This window comes from Pogonomyrmex barbatus, unplaced genomic scaffold (assembly GCF_055798465.1).
Source record: "Pogonomyrmex barbatus isolate J1 unplaced genomic scaffold, ASM5579846v1 scaffold17, whole genome shotgun sequence".
Taxonomy (NCBI): domain Eukaryota; kingdom Metazoa; phylum Arthropoda; class Insecta; order Hymenoptera; family Formicidae; genus Pogonomyrmex; species Pogonomyrmex barbatus.
Window position 1 is genome coordinate 669,374 of NW_028297113.1, and position 20,496 is coordinate 689,869.

The window sequence follows — 20,496 nt, forward strand, 5'->3', positions numbered from 1 at the left end:
AGGAAGGAGGGAGGGAAGGAGGGAGAGAGAGAGAGAGATTTTGATTAATCTTTATTAGCTTTCTCGGCTACTTTAACAAACAAAAACTAATACTAATACCAATACTAATACTAATGCTAATAACTAATACAACATATAATATAATTAAAATTGGAAATAAAATTTACGCTAAAAAACAACAACGAAAACAAGTAACTATTCTATTCTATCTTTTACCACATAATTCTTTAACTTTCATTTAAAATTTATCAATCCTGTACATTGCCTTACATCTGCTGGTAATGCATTATACAATCTTAATCTCTCAGGACATACTCTTTTATGCACTAGTTGTTCTTCTAAATTGAATTTCAATATTGTCTGCTTATCGTGTTGACGTTTTTTTTCTTTACTTCCTACCCTACACTTATCTCTTAACTGTTCCGGTAATAAATTCAGAATTTTAAAAACAAATATGCATACATTATAGTGTAATCTCTGTTTTATCGACATAAATTGTAACGCCTGCAACATATCCCTTACTTTAGTATATCTTACATTGTAAAATAATTCTTATAGCCCGATTCTATACTTTTTGTACATAATTCTCCCATTGCTATCAATAATGTAACACAATACTTAAAGTGCGGCGCTATAATTGTCTTATATATCATACATCTAGTATACATCGACCTTATTACCTATTCTGTTCAAGAAATTTTCTTCCCTATCTTTTTTATAGTCATATAGTCACAACATATAGTCACAATGCTTATCAAATTAAATCTATCATTTATAATTATATCTAAATATTTTATTACTTCCACACGCTCTATTATAGTTCCATCCAAGCAATCAATACAATATTATCTTTCACTTCCTTTCTTATACCTCTAACTATCATATATTTCGTTTTTTCTGCATTCATTTTTAACTTATTTATATTCATCCATATTTCAACTATATTGAATACTGTGTTCATCTTTATTTCTAAATCCGCGCTACTTTCTCCACTTACATATATAAGCGTGTCATCTGCAAACATTTTTATATTGTACCCCTCTGGACAAACTTTGATTATATCATTTATGTATATTATAAATAATAAAGGTCCTAGCACGGATCCTTGTGGCATTCCATATTCTGTCGAAGTTTAGACCACTTATGATTAAATCGTACCCGTTGTTTTCTATTATTTAAGTATGATTTAAACCATTCACTTTTCCTCTAATTTCATATTGAAACATTTTTTCTAATAATCTTTTTCTGTCTATTATTTCAAACGCTCTCTTAAGATCCATGAAAATTACTCCCACCATTTTCCTTTCACTCACTATTAATTTCCAATCATCGATGACAGTTTGAATCGCAGTTTCGCACATTTTGAATAATGTTTTCGAAATCCCGATTGATGTTCTGTTATAATGCCATTTATTATTTTCCAAATACATTTCAAGTTGATCTTTTACTACTAATTCTAACATTTTCTCAAATATTGGTAACATATTGATAAGTCGCTTGCTTTTTTGGTTTTTTCTATCTTTGGTATCGGTATTATCGTAGAAGTTTTCCAACCTTCCGAAAAGTCTTCTACTCTCAAAGAATTATTAATTATATCCACAATTCTTCTTTTATTACGTAAAAGATGCTTTCAATACATCGCTACTTATCTTCTCTTCTGTACCTTTCTTTTTTGGCAATTCCATAACCACTTTCTGTAACCGCTCTAACCTGATTGTTTCAAAATTTTCCATAATTCCTTTATCTTCGATAACATAAATAATTTTTTTATTTGTGTCGCCGGGCCTATTTATATTTATAGATTCTACTATACTTGATATTTTGTATATAATATAAATTAAATTTATTCGCTAACTCGCACTCCTCAGTGTTAGCTAAAATCTCAAAGTCTATATTTTGTACTTCCTTCACACCTATTGACTCGCCTCTAATTATTTCTTTTAAGGTTTTCCACATAATCGTGGGATTTTCTTTATTAAGATCTATCATATTTTCATAATACTTTTTCTTCTTTTCCTTCATTAATTTTACTACTGCATTTCTTTCAATTTTAAACTGCGACCAATTTTGTTCCGTATCATCATACAACTTTCCCATATGCCTTATCCCTTCTATCCGCTGCTTTTCTTATTTCAGAATATCATAACTTTTTCCCATCCCATATTTTCGGAATTCTAAATTTTTTCTTCGGTTACATCTAACGCATCTGCTATATTATCGACAAGTTTTTTCGCTTTCTTACTAACATCTATATCTGATTTTTTTGTACCTTATCTTTCACTAATCTAGTAAATTCATTTACATCGAACTTTCCATAATTCCTAGCACTAAATTCCCTATATTTATTTTCAACTTTACTCGCACTCAACTCAACTTTTAGCCATGCGTGGTCCGTAATTTTAGGTTCATGAATTATCTATACTGTTATTTCATTATTATTAGCGAAAATTAAATCTATAATTGTCTATAACTATCTTTTGCAATCAGAGAGAGAGAGAGAGAGAGAGAGAGAGAGAGAGAGAGAGAGAGAGAGAGAGAGAGAGAGAGAGAGAGAGAGAGAGAGAGAGAGAGAGAGAGAGAGAGAGAGAGAGAGATTGCACACAATCTGAGGAACTTACAAGGTTAATATAGGTATGCCGTTTGTGTCTGTATCATCAAACTTTCCTTTCCATTATAAAGGCTTAGAAAGTATGTATACTACAACATGTTACAATACACACTTTGCATTGAAACAAAGTTAATTTGCTAATATCAACTTAGTACAGATTTAAGCAAATATTACAGTAATTGTAACAGTAATAACCAAGTCCCGAATGTCGTGTGATTTTTCGTGCCGCACGCGAAGCACCGCTGCGTGTGAGTGAGTCGAGTGCTCGCTAAAGTGAGATATTCGAGCAATATTACTCGAATATATCCGACGCCCGTTGTCGATCGCACCCCATCTATCTGAAAATTGACGCACGATCTGCTCAATATAAATAAAGCACCGAAAGAAGGTTTTGCTTCTTCATTCGAGATCACGCAAAAATATCTAACTTCGTATTCGAAATGCCGAAATCCTTACGTGAAAAAATGGTTTTATTGTCAATTGAAATTGATAAAAATCTTTATGACGTTTTTACAGAGCGGCGGTGCTCCGTGCGGCACGAGAAATCGCACGAACATTCGGGGCCTGGTAATAACAATAATTGCTTACCAAATGCAATATTAAATGTATAATTAATTTGTAGGCGGATAAACATGCATAAACGGTTTATTGCTGTATTACTTTACTATATACTTTACTATTGTTACATGTATTTAAAAACTTCAATATATTATTTTGTATACATAGAATTTTCACATATAAACTGTGTCATGTCATAAATCATTTATGGGTCATTTTTTCTTTTTCCTCTTCTTATATAAATTTCAGAGATTACTTAAGAAAAGATTTTGACAAAAAAAATTTCTTAAAAAACACATTTCTTAAAAAAAAAAACTCTTAAAAAAGAACGTTAAATTTTTTTATATATAAAATCACGCATAGGTTATTTTTATATAATTTTATCATAAATTTTTCTTTTAATTTTTTATATGGCACGTAATAAAGCATGCATTACATAAACAAATTAGAAACGCAAAATTAGAAATGAAGATAATCTTTATTTTGTGTTTTATCGAAATATTTCAACGTATATTATATCAAAATTTATTATTTTCAGATACTGCATCATAATTCATTCTGGAGGCAGTCGTAATTGTATAACAACTACATACCTACATACTACCTACTACATTCGTATTTGTATAATATTAGGCTTTCGATAAAAAATAAACAGAATCTTGTTACTGCCCCTGAGATTGTATATGTAATTCACCGACCTTCCCAAAGTAAAGATAAATATTCTAGAAGTTCGTGACAATGATACTAACGCGCTAGTGCTTCATGAAAATTTCTTCGTCACTTTTTATAAGAGAAAAGAATGTAACATTGCCGTCATTCTTTATAACTAACTTCTTTATATCATTTTCGTAACAATTTTCCACGTTCCCTCACTACATTTTTATACCAAACTTAATCTTACAAAAATTTATTCTCTATTTTTTTCAAGAACAGAAAATGGCGTAAATAATATTATCAATATCATGAAATATATCATCAAACGATATGATGAAAATGTGCATTTGTGAATGAATTTGTTCTTCAGAAACTTTCTTTCGACAAATTTTGCTTTTATCTAATAATCCATACGTGAGAAAACTATCAATCTGTTCTCGAGAATAAAAGACGTTAAAAGAGGGAAAGTTGAATTATTCAAGAGTTAGTTTGACAAACTTAATTTTTGTCATATATTATTACGTGACTTGAATAAAGCAAATAATATGTCTTGACTATGACCAAAAATATGACGAAACTTTATTTAAATCGTGCTAAGTTTATGACAAAATTATTATATAATTGGCGTAGAAAAAAAATAATGAATTTTAAAAATCAGCAAATTAATAAGCAATGTCAATAAGAATAAGTATGTATATATGTAAATTATGTATATATTTTCATTAATAGCTTAGACAATTCGATTCTAGTTCAGACTTCCAAAGTCAACAAATCAAAGATAACATAATAACACAAATTAAAAGGATATATCTAGAGCTTTGAATCATTTCATTTGAGTTTTTAAAATATTTCATAAATGTAAGTTTTATCTACTTATTTAGTCAAAGTGTAAATATCAACAACTGAATTTTTCTAACACTGAATTTTCCTTGCAATTTCATATTATTTGACTAACTGATTACATGCTTGTTTTATTGTAGTAATTCCACATACATAAGTATCACTGTTCACGTTTCTACATCATAGGTAGAATGTATAGGCGTAGCTGCAAGTAATCCAAATCAACGCCTACGCGGCCACTTATATTTTAGTAGATTCTATATAGATGTAAACCTCATTCATTCAGTGTTTACCCTTTTGTTCCTATTGACTCATACACAAACGCTGATTTGTTATTAATGTAATATTTTTCTGAAACAAGTAGACTTTATATTTTTACTGTAGTAAATATGATTAAATATTCTTCTATTTTATTTAACTTTATATAAGTAAAAGCAAATTTTTTTTAGTATCAACTATAAAAGTGAATCTTTAAAATTTTTACAAAAAAACGTTTATCAAACAGGATATATAAAAGAAAATTCATGCAAAAAGTAATTTACACATATTGGCAAACAATCGTTTATTTTAAAATATAATTGTAAAATTATAATTTTAAATAAATTCTTTTACATCAAGTATTTTATAAAAAATAGATATGTAAAAATGATATAATTAAATATTTGTTATATAAAAGCCTTCTAATTCTCTTGAAAATTTTGCAAGACTATTGAAATTTGGATGATGTCGAAAAACTTAGATTGTATTTTGCAAATTATTACTCGTTTGCGTCATTGTAGCTGCATTTTATTCAGTAAATTTGATCTTATTTTTCAAAAACGACAATAATATAGACAGAGAGAATTTTTCCACAGAGCTGTAAAAAAAGCTCTTCTACGAGTCATTACATTCTTTGCAGACTACTTGTGGCGGAAAATTGCAGTAATTTCGCACTATCTTGCGATTCGATGAGATTTTTATGCTCATTAAGATGCAACCTTGACGGCAAGAATGGTAAATCCGGATAATTTGGCAATGTGAAATGCTCGTTCAGCTTTGACGCTTTTATACGAATACGAATAAATGATCTACTGTTTTATACGTTTATACTATAGTACAATTTACGGCACGTGCTGTTCTCCTTATGAATTATTTACATTGTAATTACTAAATTATTGTAACCATGTTGACAGTATAATGGTGAATAAATAAAAATGACACGATTCTCTCTTATAATTCCCATGAATACTTGCTATATTACGTACATATAAATTTAAGCTTTTATTAATCAAATAAAGATAATTTATATATATATATATATATAAAGTAAGATTAATAAAAGCTATATAATATAAAGCTATATTATATACTTATACTAATTATACTTATTTATATCTTTTATTTTGCTATGCCATAAAATATACGTTGATAAAAGAGATGAAAAGAAACGATTACGAAATTTCACCTGTAATGTTTTAAATATGTAAGCATACCATTGTCGTAATTTATATCATATTCTTATTAAATCTGTGACATGTAATGCATTTTATTATCTAAAGAGAGAGAATTATACAGTTGAGTGTACAGTTTCTGTATACTCAATACTGTAATTTCATTATCTAAATTGAATAAAAAATGTAGATAGAAGATAATGTGTTATAAATTGTCTTTAATGTTTGGTTATTAACATACATATCTACATAAATATCGATATATACAACGATATCGTGATATACAACGACATTAGCAAATCATTATTAATGCTCGATTTACACTGGCTTCAAATTCCCTTGTGTCCTTTATATATTTTTGATTATAATGGCTGCTTATTCAATATAACTTGTTGAGGTTAAACTTTGTTAATATCACACAATCAGACATTAGATATTTATATAATTAATTACATGTATCTCTACGTAATGAACGATATATTATGAGGTCCTTTTTGAAACTGCGCTTCATGCAATTGATTACAAGACCATAATACCAGATGATACATTTGTGTGGCTTTTAAATTTTATACTAGAGATTAATTTTTTTTATTTTTATTTATTCTCCATTTTATCTAATTTTATTCTTTATAGATTATGTCTTATTTAATCGCATATACTATAACAAAGTTTGTGTATATTGTGCATTTGAAATATTGCTATAATATATTTATTGAATAAACCCATTTTTAATCTATATTGAACATAATATTAATTATTTGCAGAAAATCTAAGACTATTTACTACATTCTATAAAAATCTTAAGGCTGCAATTCTTGTACTAAACTTTGAGTGAATTTTTAAATGAATATATAATTTAAAGATTGACTTCTAAGAGTTTATTTCATATATTATTATCCAACAACATGACATTAATAAAATATAGAATGCTATTTTTAGCAAATAAGAAACCATTGACAATTGCTAAAACTTAAATATTAAAAATTTTTTATATAGATGCAGTATTAGACAAAAAAAATATAATAGTTTTTTAAATATAATAAATGATCTAGATTAATACTTGATCCATATTTAATGTCCTTTCTATACGCTAGAAATTAAAATGCACATTAATTTTATTTCCTTACAATCGTATTGAAATTCTAATAATGTATAGTATTACAGTTTCATCAAATATTTCACAGCTTATGTTCCCCGACCGTCGCCTAATGTTACAATGCCCGTAATTTTACAGAACCGGATCCAGCTAATAGCGATTCCGTGTTTCGCCCTGTTTTCTCGCTGCTTTACAGCAGTTCCTCCGGATCTCTCTAAATTTCGTATTCGAACTACTCGCTCATCGAAGGGATCGTACAAAGAAGTCCGTTCCTTTGTAAGGGAAGACTTGGGTGTTCGATTGTGTTTAGCACAGATTGCGCTCTAAATGCGAGTCTAAGTTCCAATTATTCACGTTCCATGGATGTGATTTAAGCGAAATAGCGATATGTATACATACATGTCCGAATGTGTATATATATCCGGTTGTGCAAGGTTGTGCGAATAAATTATCAAATCAATTATGACGATAATGTTTGCTTTCGGGAATGGAATTATATGCGAAAATAAAACGAAGAAAAATAACGCATAAAGGTTGTAATTAATATTAGCTCAAGGTAAATATTAACTGTTCATTCTTTCAAGAAATGTTTTTCATACTACAACTAGAAAAACTTGTATAAATAAGATATAACATTTAAATTTAAGAAATGTAATAATGAGCCATCTTTTCCTCTCTTATTCCAGAGTACAAACAATATTTCCTTTTTCTTATTTTTCTATATTTTAATATCTAAAATTTATTATAATATTTTAATTAGATGAAAAAGGAAGCTAAAGCAGAGCAAGAGATAATTCTGAAAGTCACTGCAAAATTAAAAAGAATCGATAAAAGTAGGAGAGGAGAAGTTTAAAATATTGCACAAATTAATTAACGCTCAGTTAGCAGAACGAGATAAGATGTTTTTTGTATCGTTCAAGAGAGCGCCGTTTTTCATGGAGTGGAAAAAAGATAAGAAATAATGAAACGGAATGCAGGCTAGAATTTTACGACAATGTGAACGATTACGGTACGGCAGAACACTGGATAAAGCAAGTTTCACTCCATTCTGAATGTAATCTCATTGTCTCCGCACAAGTGTCACATGGACACAAGATTATGCGAATCGACATATTAATTCTATGCGGAATGTATGCGGTTTATGTTTGTGTACGCAGCATTGCGCGGACCGCAAGAAAACGACAACAGCAGGCTGAAATAATGAAATGTCAGAAACTGTCAGCAAATGCCAACTATGTGAAACAATTTCCAAGTGCAATTAAAGTTAGTTTGATTATTTCCTCTTGTTAATGAATGATATTTCATAATTCCAATTGCAATCGCGAGACTTAATATATTTATTAATCCTGGAATCTGATATTATGCAATGTAACGTTACTCGGAAAGGAATGTTTACAAAAATTACTACTTTGCATATAAAATGCAAATACGATAAGGAATTTTCCTTCTATAATATTTTTATATTTGTACGAATGCTCTAGAAAATATTAATAAGAAATATAGAACCTTTCCTATTTTATTTTGTTAAATTTAAATATTGTTTTCGATATTTATGAGGTAGTTCTTATTTTACGATTTCCTCCTATTTTACTTTTTATCTTTCTTAAGAAAAACTTCAAAAAAGAATATTATTTTGAAATATTTTGCATTAAAAAATTTCTACAAATCTTCTTGCTTATGATTAATATAATAAAGCATATAATATTCAGAAAAGAAGAAAGTAATTATTTAAAAGAATTTTTAAACATCGCTGATAAAAATGCTAATAGTCTTATTTGTATCAACTGTCTGTTAATTTACGAAGATCAACTTGATAATAGTATATGTATGGATGATACGCAAAAAATATGTTAATCACTGTAATAGTTTCTCTCGCGAAAGAAAATAAAAAAATTTTGGTTAAGGTGATAAAATCCACGACGTAGATACGATCCCTATGATACTCTGAATTACGGTAAATTTCAGTAAACGGTTTTCTATCTCATTCTTTTATCGTTGATTGGATGAGAAAGTTAGTTTCGCCAGCATCCAATAGAATGCAAAATAATTTTACTATAGCTCTTTCTATATTTTCTTCATCGTTATTACCAGGAAAATAATGTTACTTATATTACTGAGATGCGCATTTAAATGCATAAATATGAATGGTCCACCTGAAAGGTTGTTAATTGCATATTTTGGTTATGCCATGCATTCAATTCGATTTCATTGCAAATTCAGCGAATGACATCGAATCTCCATTTTACGAGAATTCGAGCAGTTCGAGTTTTGTAGGAATTGAGAGGCATCTTCCAAACGAGCACACACGCATCTCGCAATAGTGCGAAGAATCAAGCTCTTCATGGTTGTATCCGCGAATGGAACTATAAGAGTAAACTACACGATGCTATATACTTTTGACGTTTATCGCTAGCTTCTTTTTTGTCGCTAGATTCTCGCTCTTCCAAAGTAAATTTTCGGCTGACAAAATCGCTAGCTTTAAACCCACCTCATATCACCTGTGATATCTATATATCACCGGTAAACAAATATGGAATACGGAAGTCGCATTTTGGAAAGATTGTAACAGGATTGTAACAGGATCACGGAACAATTATGAGCGTTGTACTTTTCAAATTGAAATTCACGATCCTGTAATAAAACAAAAAAGAAGAAAAAGAATGTGATTACGGACATGAATAGAATAAGACTGATTCAAGATGCTTCTTTTTGAGGAATATTGGAAGATCCAATTGCGCAATATAAAATATTGCGACTAACGTGCGAGAAATTAAAAAAAAATGTGTCAATGTTGTTAACTAGCTGGCCATCTCGCGCAGTATGCTGAACTATTCGCTCGAATTATTAACTCGACGTCTGATTCATTCGCTATTGTCTTGACACGCAGTTTTTCTTGGCGCTATTGCAAAAGTCATTCAGCTATTCACTCGACTTGAAAGCGTTAAAGTTGAACATGTTCACTTTGTCGCAACGACTATTAACCGTCGCAACTTCAAAATTTTAAATGCTAGCGAATAAAAAATGTGCGTCTAGAAATGTTCATCAGCAAATTCGCTGACAAATTAAGAAACTTGCTCAAAGCGAATAGAAACAGCATCATGTAAACCACCTATGTGCATTGAATACCTATACGCAGTAACATAAACTGCGCAGTAACATAAACTGCTGCATATCAACCAACAGAGAATCTGCACGTTTCGATGTACGCAGATACATATAATTTGCGACTGGATATTATATTATCATTATCATACATAAAATTTATCGGTATTACAAGAGAGACGGCAAAAAAAAAACGAGAATATAAATATTGAAACAGGAGTACACACATTTGTATTTTGATATGTGACTTTCATCGTTTGTGATGATTCATCGTGCATTTTTCTCACTCTTTCTTTTGGTTACCGATTTGAAATTTCCGTTGGTTAAACAATGAAAGATACTTTAGTGATGTTGCAAAAGACGCGAACACATATTTCTATTTCTTTCAGATGTCGACGATACAATGACGATGAGAGTTCGCCAGTCGTGTTTTGTTTTATCCGTTTTATTCGCTCGTCGCGCTAGGATAAAGCGGAATCCGCGAATAAAGAGGGAATTTTTTCTCTCGTTATATCGAACTTTCCGCATACGTGCGATCCTTTTATTTCCACACTGAACATTATAACCTTCTTTCCCTCTCTCTCTTTTTGATTCGAGCAAATGTGATATAAATATTTCGCGTCGAATACGTAGTAATGTGATTCTCACGCATATATGCCCATAATTATGTAATATTTCACGTGGAAAGGATCCTTGAAAGGATCCTTTTCTTTTTATAAAGAAGATTAAATTATGAATGATTTATTAATTATGGACGATTAAAAAAAGGAAAGTGGAAAAAAAGGAAAGACTTAAAACTTTCATAAAAGACAAACGATAACAGAAAATTTATATTTCAACTTGAAATAACTTGAGATAACTTTTATTTCAATTTAACACACTTCAGAGTTAATTGTTTAGTTATTTAATAAAGAAACTTCAACTGTTTCGTAAAAGCGTGGTACGCATTTAGTTTTTGGCGAAGGAAAAAGTCTCGCTTGAGATTTCTATTGAGAATTAAAGTTTCTTCATTTTAATTAAATGTGAGACTCTAATATCAGTATACGTCATAGCTGCAAAGATACGGAAGAGAGGCTATAATAAGGAACATTTTGTTACTGTAAAAGCCTGCACAGTGATACTCGGCAAAGTTTAAATTGAGGAAAGGGAACGAGGAAGTTCGAAAGAAGCTGTTAAGTATTCCGCCGGTAAAAAAGTGTAACAGAATCGTGTTAATACGATAATGCTTATAAATGCTACAAGTTATCTTCAGCGTGACACACCGAAGAAGCGTTTGTCAAACATTTGTGAATAAATACTCACCTGAGATCGCGAAAATTTGTGCCTGCGATTGGAATTGGCGATCTCGGCGGGTGTCGTGTTCGGTGCGAGAAATCGAATCCGATTGTACTCGATACCAAGAGGATGATGTTGTAGCTGATGGGGCTGCTGATGGTGATGCGAGTGATGGGACTGCTGTTGCGAGGGATCGTCCTCCAGATGATGCTCTCCTGTGTCCAGCATGCTGCCACTCAGGGAGTCCAGCTGGGTTAGCGATCTCGAACGCACCTAACGATAAAATATCATTTATGTATTAGAAAAAAATGCATCTTGAAAAGTAACTGCGATTAAATGCGAAATGCATAACGACTTTGGCTGCATTATGCCATAACTGTTATTGATAATTATAATATTATTTAAATATATTTTATATTCAATAGAAAATAGAAAGTTTTTTTAATAAATAAGAGCACTTTTTTAGAACATAAAACTATAATGTTAGATAATCGATCTCGCCTAAAATTTTTTTTATATTTTCAAACACCACGAATGCCGTTCTTGTGATACCTAGCTACTCAATATAGCAACAGATAAAATACAATTTTTCGTAAAATATATTTTTCAGTATCAAAAAAACAAAAAAGAAAGAGTATTTTCGTTTAAAAATATCATTTAACGAGATCATCAAAATTTTCTTATTTATTGAATTGAATTTGAATATAAATTATTCGCCAATAAATATCGCCTATAAACAATCTGACATCAAATGTTCCATTCCATCTAACTTAGCCTGCAATTAACTTTCAATTACTCACTGGAAATCGAGTCAAACGTCTCGGAATTACGAATAATGCGATTCGTGGCACAAATGGCCAACAATAAAACAAACTTGTGGATGCGATCGAATGCATTGATATGCGCGACGCGCGCGCATAATCGTTCGGGAGCAGGATGAATGAGAGAAGCAGAGAGTGACACGTCGATGGAGGATAGTTGATCTGGTATTAACGAATCTGCTGTAGTGGCGCGAAAATACTCTGAACAGACTTCCTGGAATAAATCTCTGGGAAAGCTTTCATGTAGATGAAGTGCATCGCCAGATAATCGATTTATGCAAGGAATAAATCCTCTTCCCCTTTCCATAGTTCGGAGGATCCTCATTGTTTGTTACCACAATTTACTTTGTCATGCTCCCCTTTTTTTCTTCATGCGTCGCAATAGCTTATCCCTGAAACACATATTCCCTCCTCTCTCTCTCTCTCTCTCTCTCTCTCTCTCTCTCTCTCTCTCTCTCTCTCTCATCGACCAATGCATAAAATATAATTGAATGACGAGGTAGGAAGAAGACAAGTTTCCATCATTTCGTGTGCAACAGTTTTAAATGAGATAGTTTTCAAGCGATGTGTAACTTTAGACGACATTAGAAACGGGTAAGAAAGCATGACTGTCAATTTTGTAACAAAGAGCTAAGCGCATTACTGCCTAATTTAAAATTAGAAATAATAATTACATATTTGTATAAACACATAAAAAATAATTATATTAATAATAATTATTAAATTTAATAATTATAATTATTAAAAGTAATTAAAAATTAATTATTAAAAATTATTAAAAATAATTATATTAATTGAGGACAAATCATATAAATTATACATAAATTTAATATACAGTATAATAGTTTCAAAGTTTATTTTTAAGTGATCGAAGAATTTCAGAATTTTAAATTTCAAAAATCAGAATTTTAAAATATATATTCCTTTAATAAAACTGCGTCAAAAATAATATTTCTTTAATTAAAATTTTCTTTAATTAAAATCTTTTATTAAAATTATTTAAAAAAAAAACGAAAATAAAGATAAACCATTTAATTTTTTAATATTATAAACATTAATTAATTCTTAAAATACTTTTCAAAGTAATGTAATACTAAAGCAATTCTTATGAAGAAAATTTTCTCTATAAAATCGTTTGCATGAACTATTTCATACGAAAATAATGTTAAATGCTCTTGATATATATTATAAATAATTATATATATTATAAATTGATTATATATTATAAATTGATATATTATAAATAATTCTTCGGAAGAGTCTCTTATAACTTTCATGGTTTCTCCAAAAATACTGCGAGATGCTCAGATGCATAATTCATACAATTTATTTAATTATTTTCGAGATAATGTTATTGTAAACATTTTAAAATGTTGTATCTGTATAAATAATAATGAGTTATTTCACCCATAAGTTATCTAATCAATTCTAAACCACCTTCCAAAAATCGCACGTACTGTTTTGTTAAAATATCTAAATAAATAACAAATTAAAGTAATGTGATATTAAAACGTTTCACTTTCTTACATTAATTCGCATACAAAAGAAATAAACTTTATATAAGATTTATATATATATATATATGAAATACAGATTCTCTATAAAAATATGTGATAACTGATAATTAAAATGGTTTATTAAATCTGGATGAATCATTCATTACTAATTACAAAAAAGGTAAAATTTGGAAAAGAAATTTGATTATCATTCTAAACTCCTTAAAATCCCATTATCGTATTCGAAACATTTTAATTTCTAAAATGATCAAGATTTATATTCCAGCACAAATGATATAAAAATTTGATTCGACAAATCGAAATTGAGTTCCTTGTATTTAAAGAATATAGGATATTTATCGACTTGAATAAGCGTCATTATATTGAATCCTTTTTAAACATCAAAAAAATTTCACGCAGAGGAAGAAGGCATGATTATTCTGACTGACACTTGACGTAATTTATGCGACAAGAAATAAACTGTGCGATAATAATTCAATGACAATATCTTGTATCATATTTTATTAAACACATATTTTCACATAAAATATAAACATATAAAATCTCTTAAACTATTTATTGTTTGACATTTGTACTATAATACTTTTATGTTATGTGTTTTACAGAATAATGATATGAATCAATTAGTGTAAAAAAATATACAGTTGTTTTTGAAAAAGAATTCTTTTTATAGTAGCTATGCATCTTCCTTACAATTATACAATAAGAGGATTCTAAAATGAAGGACGAATTCCGAGCTTCCGCTAATGCCATCTAAACGGAATTAAAGAAATGTCGGTAATGATTGACAATTTAAAAAGTCGATATTATCGATATGATTAATTCCGCTTACTGTCATATTAACTTTTATCATTTTACTAAATAAATGAAAACACATGTATATATTGTATACATGTATTGTCAATGCAGTAGTCACTCTTCACGACGTTCGCTATATCCAATATCCTTATAATCACAATACGAAGGACACTACATGTATTTTTTTCAAAGAAAACATGTATATACGCACATACGTAGTAAAGCGACTTTTTGCTATGCTATAGAAAGACATGGAATTATTTGTACTATTGCTATTGATTAGTTATCTACAATATCTAGTACAAATATATATATATATAATTTTAATAGATTTTGCGATACATTGCATATTTTTCCAGTGTGTGTGTGTGTGTGTGTGTGTGTGTGCGTGCGTGCGTGCGTGCGTGCGTGCGTGCGTGCGTGCGTGCGTGCGTGCGTGCGTGCGTGCGTGCGTGCGTGCGTGCGTGCGTGCGTGCGTGCGTGCGTGCGTGCGTGCGTGCGTGCGTGCGTGCGTGCGTGCGTGCGTGCGTGCGTGCGTGCGTGCGTGCGTGCGTGCGTGCGTGCGTGCGTGCGTGCGTGCGTGCGTGCGTGCGTGCGTGCGTGCGTGCGTGCGTGCGTGCGTGCGTGCGTGCGTGCGTGCGTGCGTGCGTGCGTGCGTGCGTGCGTGCGTGCGTGCGTGCGTGCGTGCGTGCGTGCGTGCGTGCGTGCGTGCGTGCGTGCGTGCGTGCGTGCGTGCGTGCGTGCGTGCGTGCGTGCGTGTGTGTGTGTGTGTGTGTGTGTGTGTGTGTGTGTGTGTGTGTATTGTGTGCTCTCCAATTATTTAATAATGCATTTGTAATAATCGATATCGTCCGAATAGACGTTTCTGGCATACATTTTTGCCAGTAACGTCAAACAGACGCTTCTGATTATAATTTTTATCAGTACCATCCAAATAGACGCTTCTGATTTTTATTATTGGAATCACACTGTAATATAAAATATAGAATGGACTCCTTCATTCTCACGAATGCAATTGATAATTTTTTTCTTGTCTCTCTGATTGCTTACACATAATTTATTTATAATAACCAGTGTCAGAACTGACGCTTCTGGCATTCATTTTGCAAGTACCATTAGAACAGATGCTTCTGATTACTGTAATATGAAACATAGAATGAACTTCTTCATTCTCACGAGAATGCAATTAATAATTTTGTGGCAATATGTTTGCCACGTCTCTTAAAGCCGAATACGCGTATTTGGAGACACACGTATACACACACACACACATAGCCAGGTCACTCGGAATCGTTAGATATTTGCACGGAATCGAGCGACAAATATAGCGACCGTACTTTCGTTTCTTCTCGAATCGGAGATGCCGCTTAATTATTTTGAGCAGTATAATTGTCTGCGTGCATCCTTCCGAATTTACATGCCGATCTGTAAAATTTAGAGAGTTTAATCAATTACTGACAATCGTGGAATTAAATAATTAGCAGCAATAATTTGAATATTTCGATAATAAAACGAAATATTCAAATTGTAACAAAAGCGAGAATGACAAGACGAAAAATATTTTGACAATAGAAGAAATGTCTCAAACAAAATATGTGACCCAAAAAATCGATATGACAAAAGAAAGACGGACATTCGGTCTCGAAATTTTGAGGAGTCAAGGCGTGTCGTGAGAGACTGTTGTAATACCAAGTTTAATAAAGTAACACATTAACATGCAGAACTTCGCCTTCTCCTAATTGATTCTCCAACACTCACCAAATCCATATCGCCAAAGTGGTGACCCCGATTTAAAAAATTATTGCATTTTTTCTTTTATTATATTTGATAAAATCGCAAGTGTGGTGAAATCATAAAGACAGTCGAGCGTAACTTTCATGTGACCTGGGTTTTAAAAAAGAAGTCCGATTAACCAAAAAAACAAAAGCGAGATAGTGCTAATGCGAGATGAGCCGATCCAGCAATCGACGGAACAGTAGCAACATTTTTTAAAGCAACGACTGCAATTCGAGTAAGAAAGAAGAGCGCTCGAACAGCAACGCGAACAGTCAGTCCAACTGACGTAACAGCAGCATTTATTGCCTGTGCAGCAGTTGGCGGCGGAGCAATCGCAGGGTTTCGTCACGCCGGGAGCCGGGTGAGTTGGGTAGGAATGAGAATGTCCGAGTTCCAGCTGACCCTGAACTGTGCTTCAGTATCGTAGATCGCAGATGATCGATTTTTCGGCCGCCGGCATCACAGTAGACGCCACAAAATTCGGTTATGCTGTCACCGCATTAAGTCCGCGTTATACGGTAGAGGTGCGCGACATTATCATGAGCCCGCCCGCAGAAAACGCGTACGAGACCTTAAAAACTGAATTTATCAAACGTATTACGTATTACGACATCTTAGTTTGTCTCAAGAACATAAGCCTCGCAGACTCCTAAAGCACGAGGAGATAGGTGATCGCAAATCTTCGCAATTTTTACGTCACTTGCGTGGTCTTGTCGGTAACGTAATCGAGGAGAAAGTTTTGCGCACAGTGTGATTGAGCCGTTTGCCCACGTTCATACAACCACATTTAGCGGCTCGAATGGAGAGCACGTTGGATCAGCTAGCGGATGTTACAGATGCGATCATGGATGCAACGCGTGGGCCAGTGTTTCAAGTCGCGGAGGCCGCGACCATCATTTCGAGTCGCGGAATTAGATAACGCTACGACGATCGAAGCGAAATTCAACCTGCAACTGGAACAATTGCGTCTGTTGTTGCAACAAGAGATGGCGGAACAGCTGACAGCCATACGGAAATCGATAGAATCCATCGGAGTGCGCGACAGAAACTGCGGTAGAGATTGGCGACGGTCGCGTTCGTGCGAGATCATTTAGAGAACGGTGCTTGTACCATTGGAAATTCGGGCCAAATGAAAGACGTTGCAAGCTGCCTTGCTCGGCAAACCAGCAGCAGGCGGGAAATGTAGCGGCCCATCGCTAATGACAAGTGGAGGTCTGATGACGCGTCGCCTTTTCGTGATCGATTGTAATACGAGAGTCAGTTTCCTGATCGACACGGGAGTTGATTTGTGCGTCTATCCACGAAGAATAATACGCGATCCGTTGAGGAAATCGACATACGAGCTTTCAGCTGCGAACGGAACAATTATTCGTACGGCGTGAAGTCACTGTCGTTGGACTTCCGTTTGCACGTATCTTCGTGTGGTGCTTCGTGGTCGCGGACGTTTCGAAATCGATAATCGGAGCGGATTTTTTAGCATATTACGGACTGCTTGTGGATTTGCAAGACCGTCGACTGGTAAACGGAATAACAAGCCTAACTGTCCAGGCGCGCTGTGCGATGCATCGAGCATCAAGACGGTAACGGGTACGTCGCTGTACCATGAATTATTAATACAGTTTCCTGACGTGACAAGACCAGAAGGACTGAAAGAGCTGAAACATAATACGCGATATTTTATCAAAACGACGACAGGTCCGCCTGTAGTATGCAAGCCACGGAAACTTGTCCCAGAACGTTTGACGGTTGCGAAGAAAGAGTTCCAGCGGATGGGGAATCGAACTGGGAATCGCTCGACTTTCCAAGATTTGCTAGTCACCGCTCTTACACCTGGTGCCGAAGAAGGGCGAGGAATGGAGACCTTGCGGCGATTACCGGGCGCTCAACGCGAGAACAGTCCCAGACTATTATCCTGTGCGCCATATCCAAGACTTCGCACAGACATTAGAAGGAACTCGACTATTGCCTTCGCGAGTACAGGCTATTAAGGAGTTTCAGCAGCCGAAGACAGCAAAAGAATTGAGGCGATATTTAGGCATATTAAATTTCTATAGGAGATTTCTACCTAACACAGCCAAAATGCAAGCACCGCTCAATGACCTACTTCATAACAACATAAAAGGCAAACCGATCGTATGGACATCGCAAGCATTCGAGAAGACCAGAAAGAGTTTAGCCAGCGCCGCTTTGCTAACACATCCGAAAGATAACGCGGAACTAGCATTATTTAAAGACGCGTCGGATCGTAGCGTCGGCGCCGCATTACAACAACGCGGCAACAGCGATTGGGAACCGCTGGCGTTCTTTTCGAAGAAGCTGAGTCCGGCCAGATCGAAATATAGCGCGTTTGACAGGGAGTTATTAGCGGTGTATCTCGCGATTAAACATTTTCGGCACATGTTAGAAGCACGGATTCTCGCGGTGTATATACGGGTCACAAGCCACTGACTTTCGTGTTTCATCAAAAACTGAATAAGTGTTCCCCACGTCAGTTTAGACTTAGATTTTATTGGTCAGTTCACGACAGATATTCGGTATATATCTGGATATGATAACGTTATGGCTGACACATTTTCAAGAATTGACTGAAATTACCTTTGGACTACGCCGCGTTGGTTGCATCTCAAAAATCTGACGAAGAATTAAAGAAAATTATTAGATCAAGAATCAAGTCTATTACTGAGAGAGACAGAAATTCCGGGAACAGAAATAGCAGTGTATTGCGACGTCAACGAAAACGCCGCGTCCATTCCTGACAAAACCGTTTCGTCGATCTGCGTTTGACAGTGTCTATAATTTGACTCATCTGGGAATAAAGGCGACGAACAAGCTCATGGCTCAACGCTATGTCTGGCCGTCGATAAACAGACACTCAAACTGAGCTCGTGCATGCATACCGTGCCAACGAGCCAAAGTGTCACGTCACGTACGTCACTCGTAGGATCATTTGCGGTGCCGTCCAGGAGGTTTGAGCACATTCACCTATATATCATAATAATGCCAATTTCAAAGGGGAAGAGATACTGCCTCACCTGCGTCGATCGCTTTAAGCGATGGCCAGACGCATTCCCTTTAGAAGACCAAGAGGCAGAATCAGGCAAGAGCTTTCTATGACGGATGGATTTGTCGATTTGATGCGTCTCTGCGAGTTACCACCGATCAAGGACATCAGTTCGAATCTTTTCCGTCAGCTGAGTGAGTTGACGGGAACATCACACCTGAGGACTGCAGCATATCCGCAAGCGAATGGTATGGTGAAGCGGTACCATCGCCAGCTCAAAGCGGCTATCAAATGTCACGAGAGCAGTCATTGGACCCGAGTGCTGCCGACGGTACTATTGGGAGTTCGAGCGGCCTGGCGAGAAGACCTGCAGACGACGGCGGCCGAACTTGTATACGGGGAAACGCTTCGACTACTGGGTTTCTAAATCGGCAAACAACAGAGGACTCGGACGATGTAACTGGCTACGTCAAGGAGCTGCGTCGTCACTTCGACGATTTGCGCCCGATCGCGAGCACTCGCCACGGAGAACAACATCCGTTCAGAAATTTGGCGACCATGGACCATATATTCATCCATCATGACCGAAGGAAATGCTGCGACCATCTTATGATTCTCTTATGGTCCTGACCTTATGGTCCTTTCGCAGTGACAAGCCGCGGCGACAAAAATTTTGTCGTGCGCGTGTACGGTAAAAACATTACGGTGTCAATAGACCGATTAAAACCAGCATATTTAATTTCAGATCATATTGCAGATGATAGATCACAACTACCAGGATTAATGGCACACAACAAATCAGATATAAATACGAGCTCGAGACAATCGGAAAACACGCGAGCCGTATCAGGACAGCTAAATAACGTGACAAAATCAGGGAGGAAAGTGCGATTCCCGGACCGTTTCCAGGCTGGATCGAAATAAATTTTAAATTTCAAATAGCTGCATGTATTTATATCAGAATAGAATCAATTTATATGTAGCTTTTTTTTTGTAAATCATGACAGAACATCGAATTGA

The 20,496-nt window shown here is 34.1% G+C and overlaps 1 protein-coding gene and 1 pseudogene across 7 annotated transcripts in view; one reads left to right on the forward strand and one right to left on the reverse strand.

Moving 5' to 3' along the window:
- Window positions 1-20,496, reverse strand: part of LOC105431055 (uncharacterized) — a 180,365-nt gene that overhangs the window by 43,501 nt on the left and 116,368 nt on the right. For all 7 annotated transcript variants that reach the window (XM_089074541.1, XM_089074540.1, XM_089074542.1 and 4 more), the window contains one exon: window positions 11,591-11,836. In XM_089074541.1, coding sequence (XP_088930667.1) covers window positions 11,591-11,836 — 246 coding nt within the window. The remainder of the gene's footprint in view (window positions 1-11,590; window positions 11,837-20,496) is intronic.
- LOC148937050 (uncharacterized) lies at window positions 16,277-18,087 on the forward strand (annotated as a pseudogene).